Source organism: Zootoca vivipara, chromosome 10 (assembly GCF_963506605.1).
Source record: "Zootoca vivipara chromosome 10, rZooViv1.1, whole genome shotgun sequence".
NCBI classification, from domain to species: Eukaryota; Metazoa; Chordata; class Lepidosauria; order Squamata; family Lacertidae; genus Zootoca; species Zootoca vivipara.
The window spans coordinates 23,810,924-23,816,814 of NC_083285.1; the positions used below are offsets into that span (position 1 = coordinate 23,810,924).

At 45.4% G+C, this 5,891-nt stretch overlaps 1 protein-coding gene across 1 annotated transcript; it reads left to right on the plus strand.

The window, feature by feature from the left end:
- The first annotated feature begins 1,067 nt into the window (after positions 1 to 1,067).
- Positions 1,068 to 5,564, plus strand: LOC118091115 (prolactin-like). The gene is made up of 5 exons (XM_035127759.1): positions 1,068 to 1,098; positions 1,204 to 1,394; positions 2,505 to 2,612; positions 4,088 to 4,267; positions 5,293 to 5,564. The coding sequence occupies exons 1-5, from the start codon at positions 1,068 to 1,070 to the stop codon at positions 5,485 to 5,487; spliced, it is 705 nt and encodes a 234-aa protein (XP_034983650.1). The 3' UTR covers positions 5,488 to 5,564.
- The last annotated feature ends 327 nt before the right edge of the window (positions 5,565 to 5,891 follow it).

Here is a 5,891-nt window from a genome sequence, read left to right on the forward strand (position 1 = left end):
GAGACACTTAATTCTGAATCTGTTAGACAGAAGATGTTGACAGGTGGGTATCCTGCCCCCCCCCTAACACAAATCATGGCTATGCCCATGGACGACGATATCCATAGCTGTCAACCTCCGGATTTGAAGATAAGGAATCCTAGGGTGCTGTCAACTCCCAGATATGAAAGTAAGGGCGCTGAATAAGGGAATTTCCCGCAAAAAAAGTAAAAGTTGACAGCACTGAATATCTAATCTAGCATCATAAGGATGCCAAGGGGTCCCTTTGGTCCCCCCAATAATTTTTTTAAGGGGGCCAGTCTCCCCAAAGTTAATGGGTATTGCCATTCAAATAGCGTACATGCACAGCATCAAGTGATCAACTATGCGAGGAATGGGGAAAATTTATAACTTATGACTTATGTTAAAGACCACTGTAAACAGTTAAAATCATTAGTAGGATTAGAACAGCACTTGACTTGTAGTTTAAGGTTGATTCTGGACATAATGGAAGTAGTAAAGAGTTTGGATTATCATAAAAGATGCTCGAGGAACTGATGGATAATAGGACCCACATAGGGGAGGGTGGAAGTCCAGGAGATTCCTTGGAATCTTGTTTTTATGATTTATGGTTGATATATCTCTGTAAAATTTGAAGTTGAAAAATCAAATGAATAAATAAATTTAATTAAGTTGTCAATTGTGCGGGGCGAGGCTTACCTGCCCCCCAAAAAAATATTTTATTCAAGTTGGCGTGCATTTTGCGTTTGCGCAACCAGCAGATCACCTCCGAGGCGCCTCTTTCCGTCGCCCGCGTTTCTTTTACGCGCAGCCCAGCCAGAGTTCCTTTAAGGACTGCTGCTCTGGCTCGCTCTCCCCTGGAGCCAACGCTCCGCACGATCTGGTAAATCTTCGCTGCGAGCTTTGCAAATCCGACGGGAGGAAGAGGGAGAGCGAGGAATGAATGACTAAGCGACCTCCCGGCGCCTCCACTCCGCTCGCTCGCACTGTATAAAAGGGCCTCTCCAGCAGCGAGGGGGTCGCCATGGACCGCCGCTGCCGCCCGCGTCCAAATCGGCAGCAGCAGCATGCGGCCCGCGCAGGACCCCGCCAAGGAAGGTAAGAGGCGGGCACTGGGCGGGCGGGCCGAGCTGCGATTGGCGCGTCTCCGGCGGCGACGCTGCGTGATTGGCCCGCCCACGCTCTCCGCTCTGCTCCCTCCAGGTGTCGCTTGGCCGGTGCTGCTCTTGCTGTGGGCGCTCGAGAAGCCGCTGAGAGGAGGCTGCTCCGCGGCCGAGTGTGCCCGGGAAGACGCCGACTGCCGCTTCTTAGCTGTGGCTGATCTCTTCGACCGGGTCATCCTGCACTCCAACAGGATCTACAGGCTCTCCACAGCCCTCTACTTAGATCTGGTGGTGAGTTTCTTGGCTTCTCCCAACTTCCCACCCCCGCGCCGCCTTATTCCCAGTCTCGCGCTACAGTGGGTTGATTTTAAAATATGTGGCGGAAGAAGGAGGGAATTATTGTTCTTGTTTTTATATCTATTTTTATTATGTATTACCGGTATGTGTTTTTATATTGTGATTTTTTTTAACGCTGTGAAACGCCCTGAGACCTGCGGCTATAGGGTTGCCATATTTCAAGAAGTAAAAAATACAGACACCCCCAAAGTTGTTGAGGTGGTTTGTTTTTTTCCAGGAAAACTCCAAAATTCCGCCTTCCAGAAATTCCTCCCCGGACGTCACTTCCACCTTTTAAATCCTGGTAGCGTCCAGAAAATCCCAGACTTATGGCAGCCCTAGGTATAAAAATTTAATAAATAATAATAGTCAAACACAGAAGTCTAGCTGCCCAATCATGTGCATATTCACGGTATTCAAATGTTCTTCCCCACCCATATATATGTGTTGTGGTGGTGGTGGTGGTGTGTGTACACACACACACACACATACACATATAGACACCTGCTCATATCTTCCTTTCAGAAGTTTAAAAGCCATCGTGATGTAGTGGTTAGAGACCTGGGGGAGAACCAGCTTCAAATTGTCACTCTTACTTAAAGCTCACTGCTGTGGTTTAGTGGGATGACACCTTTCCCCAGCCTAACCCACCTCACAGGGCTGTTGTGAGAGTTAAAGTGAGGGCAGGGGAGAAGAACTATGTCGATTTCTTTGATCTCCTTGGAGGACAGGTGGGATTAAAATGAAAAGATGGATGGATGGATAATGCTAGGATAGTAGTCTTTATTTCATAACCCTATCTTCCTGAACATGAAGCCTATGTGTGCACCACTTGCAAACCTGTGAATTCGATAGCTATTTCCTCATATGTATTTTGGGAGCTGTAGCTGTTTGGATGAACACGGTACCTTTGGATGTTCTGACACAGACAACGTCTGGTTTTGTTGTGCCATCAGGGAAGTATTAGGTGCCGTCCTATCCATGCAGCCTCCTCAAGCTGTCGACTGTGGAAAAGATCTATGCTCTGACAAATTAACTCCTGAGACCTCCTCCTTTCATTTGCAGGGCAAATATTTTCTACCTGGTGGGAACGAGCTGACCAAATCTGTTGGCAAATGCCACACCTCCTGGTTGTTGACTCCCAATGCCAAAGAATATGTTCAGAAAATGCCAGTAAGTGTAACAGGGCATGATCTACATTGCTGATGTAGCCAGTTACCCAGTTTGGGGGCAAGGGATTGGGCCACTGGACAACCAGTGGGCCCTTCCAGCACAGTCTCTTTGACAAGCATCACTTCCATACAACTTTTTAGTGATTATTCAACTTGATTTGTTCGCCCAAAGTTTTTGGGCAGGTTCTATGATGCCCACATTTTATTGAGGATTCATTTGGATTTGCTTACAGAAAGCTTTTGTGGAGGTGACATGGGCGTAGGCAGGGGGGGCAGGAGGGGGCAGCTGCCCCCCTAGAAGCAAAAAAATAATGTATTTTACAGACCATAACCAGCACTTTTCCCCTCGAAAAACTGAAGTGGAAAGGGCTTTGCTTTAGCAAGAGCAGCTAAGTCTGCGCTTGCTGGGACACAGCTGTAACAAAAACACATCAAATAAATAAAGCAAAGTGGCTACCAGTAGTTAAGCAGTTAAGACAATGGAGCAGATATCCCCAGGCAAGTTTCGATAGCTGACCAATTCACCCTATTGTTCTCCAGTGGGAGTTGTTAATGAGCATTCAGGAATCACATTAAGAGTTCTATTGACGATTTAATGAGGGTGCAGAGGATTCAAATTGACTAAGGTGGCTCTGCAAGGCTAAAAGGAAGTGAATAAGAAAGGGGGGGCTGTAGCTTTGATAGACACAGTGATGTTTATAAAAAGCAGTGGTGTTCCAGTCTGCCCCTCCTCCTGCATCTGTATACTGTAAATCAGGGGTGGACACCTCCCAAGAGACTCTGATCTACTCACAGAGTTTAAAACTGGGAGTGATCTACCCCCTTTTGGGGGATTCAGGTCAAAGCTGTTGAGTTTTTTTAAGGAAGGGAAGCCCTGTTTTGGGGGGTTTAGGTCAAACTTGTTGAGCTTCTTTTAGGAGGGAGGGAGGCCCATTTTGTTTAGGGCTTCAGGTCATAGTTCAACTTTTTATAGGGAGGAGGAAAATTTTGGGTGAGCTTTTTTTAGGGGTGGCAGTGACCTACCAGTGATCTACCACAGACATCCAGTGATCTACTGGTAGATCACAATCTACCTGTTGGACGTGCCTGCTGTAAATCAAGCAGAGAGAAAGCTGCTTACAAGGCTCCTGTACAGGTAAGGCTGGCTATGGCTGATGGGAGTTGGAGTTGAACACCATCTGGAAGTCACCATGTTGGCCACACTTGCACCAGAGGAAGAAGGAAGCAGTTTTCACTGACCACCATCCCTGCGCCCCCACCCCAAAAAAACCAAACAACCCTGCCATAGAAGATCAGTGCACCCTTTGGAACAGCATGGGAGGTGGCATTGGGAGGTGCAAGGTGAAGGAGGAATTGGGGCATGGAGGGGGAATCACCTTCAGCAGAGCATCCCATGAGCAGAATTTTCACTCATGAAAGGACAGCCAAGGCAAATTGATATTTGTCTTCTTTTATCTGTCTCTCTTTTACGCTCAGAGAGAAGAGCTGACGCAATTGATCCTAAGGCTTTTGCAAGGCTGGAAAGAGCCTCTCTCCCACTTTGACCAGAGCAGAGTCCATCGTCCTAAATTGTCGGATGGGAACCTGCACAAAGCCAAGGAAATCAGCAACATGGTGCAGGAGCTGGAGACGGGAGTGGAAAAAATCACGGAGAAGGCTAGTTTGGTTAAATTCAGGCAGAACCGAACTTTGCTTGTGACTTGTATGTTGTGCCCTGTGGGAAACACAGGGCCTTACAACAGGACTTAGGGATCTTTTTTCAGCCCACATTCCCTTCTAAGTAGCCTTTTAAGGGCCACATGCCCTTACCAGAGTTCAAGGACAAATTCCAGCCAGGCAAACAGCAGTCAAGGAGAGTATGAAGCAGGCTGGAGAGGGGTGTGGCCTGGGAAAAGGAGGTGTGGCTAAAGAGGGGGTGGAGCCTCAGGAAAATCTCAAGAGCTCAACAGAGAAGCAAAGGGTGCATAGGGAAGAGATCCCGTTGGTATAAGTTTCCTAAAGTATCCCTGCAAGATAGACTGCTGTTTGTCCATAGCTGTTAGCATGACATCACTTACCTAGGAATAAGCCCCGTTGATTTCAAAAGCACTTACTTCTGAGGCTTTCAGCCCAAGTTAGTATCCTATAAACCTGGCTTTCTCCACCTTGAAATTTCCAGTGAATGCCCCAAGTGGCAAACATATAGTATCAAAAAGTCAGCTATGAATGGATTTTTACATGGGATTCAAGGCATATTCTTCTTCTGTAGTCACTAGAAGAGGCAAAGAACTATGCTGCAATCCTGGCCTCCTAACTACTGGAAATCCTTCTCAGTTCTCCTTGCCCAACCCACTCTTTCTATAATCTGTAAGGACTGGAAACTTGTGTTGTTTTAAATGAATGCTGAGATTGTCGTGGTATTTTTTTAAAAAAATAAAAATAAAATTCTATGCTTCTGCAGTTTGGTCACAGCTACGGTATGTAGATCCCTGGTACAAAAATGCTAGTCTTGAAAGTTTGGAATAACGCCATGCCAGTTATTACTGAGTGCATTGGTTAAAAGTATTCATCACGGAATATTTTACGAACTCTGATTCTGATATTTTTAACTCTAGCCCTATCTCTCTTTTTTTCAGGAATGTAGGTTTGGTTTTGTGTACATCCTGTCTTCATTTCATTTCATTTTTCTTTCTTTTATTCAGATGCAATCAATGGGGATTTTCAGCAATTCACTCAGCAGTGTGGGATCATCTGAAGCAGCTGGTTTATCCATTAATAATGAAGGCAATTTAATGAGTGACTATGAGTTTATCCATTGCTTCAGGAGAGACTCCAACAAAGTACAAAACTACTTAAAAGTTCTCAAATGTAGGATTGTGCCAGCAAATAGTTGTTGAATTTTTAAAATCTGCAATGGCAAGGCAGTTTCCAGGACTAGCATTGTGTATTGTCTGTGGAGGTTGAGCAAAATAATTTATAAAGGTCTTTATCATGCCTGCAGTCTCATTAAATTATTAACTGAAAAGCTGGATTCAGATAGCTTTGCCCCCGATTTCTTTTCATTGTAATCGGCTGAAAAATTAAAGAGGACAAATTATGACTATGTGGCTTGACACAGCAGACAAAATGCACTTTGGTGATAGTTCACAAATCAAATGCTGCATGAAATTGCATTTTAAATAGTTCGTTTTCTAATGTGAGCATGTAACTACCGGTAGTGAAATGATCACTAGCCGGAAAAGCACACCTGGTTCTTCCCTAAACTCCTGGGTGCTAGATCTTCCCCATATAGTACATGTTA

What these genes read in the sequence shown, in the direction of transcription:
- LOC118091115 (XM_035127759.1), top strand. Translation starts at nt 1,068, where the DNA reads ATGCGGCCCGCGCAGGACCCCGCCAAGGAAG. An exon ending in AATATGTTCAGAAAATGCCA is followed by an intron (nt 2,613 to 4,087) that starts GTAAGTGTAACA and finishes TTTTACGCTCAG; the next exon opens with AGAGAAGAGCTGACGCAATT. An exon ending in TGGAAAAAATCACGGAGAAG is followed by an intron (nt 4,268 to 5,292) that starts GCTAGTTTGGTT and finishes TCTTTTATTCAG; the next exon opens with ATGCAATCAATGGGGATTTT.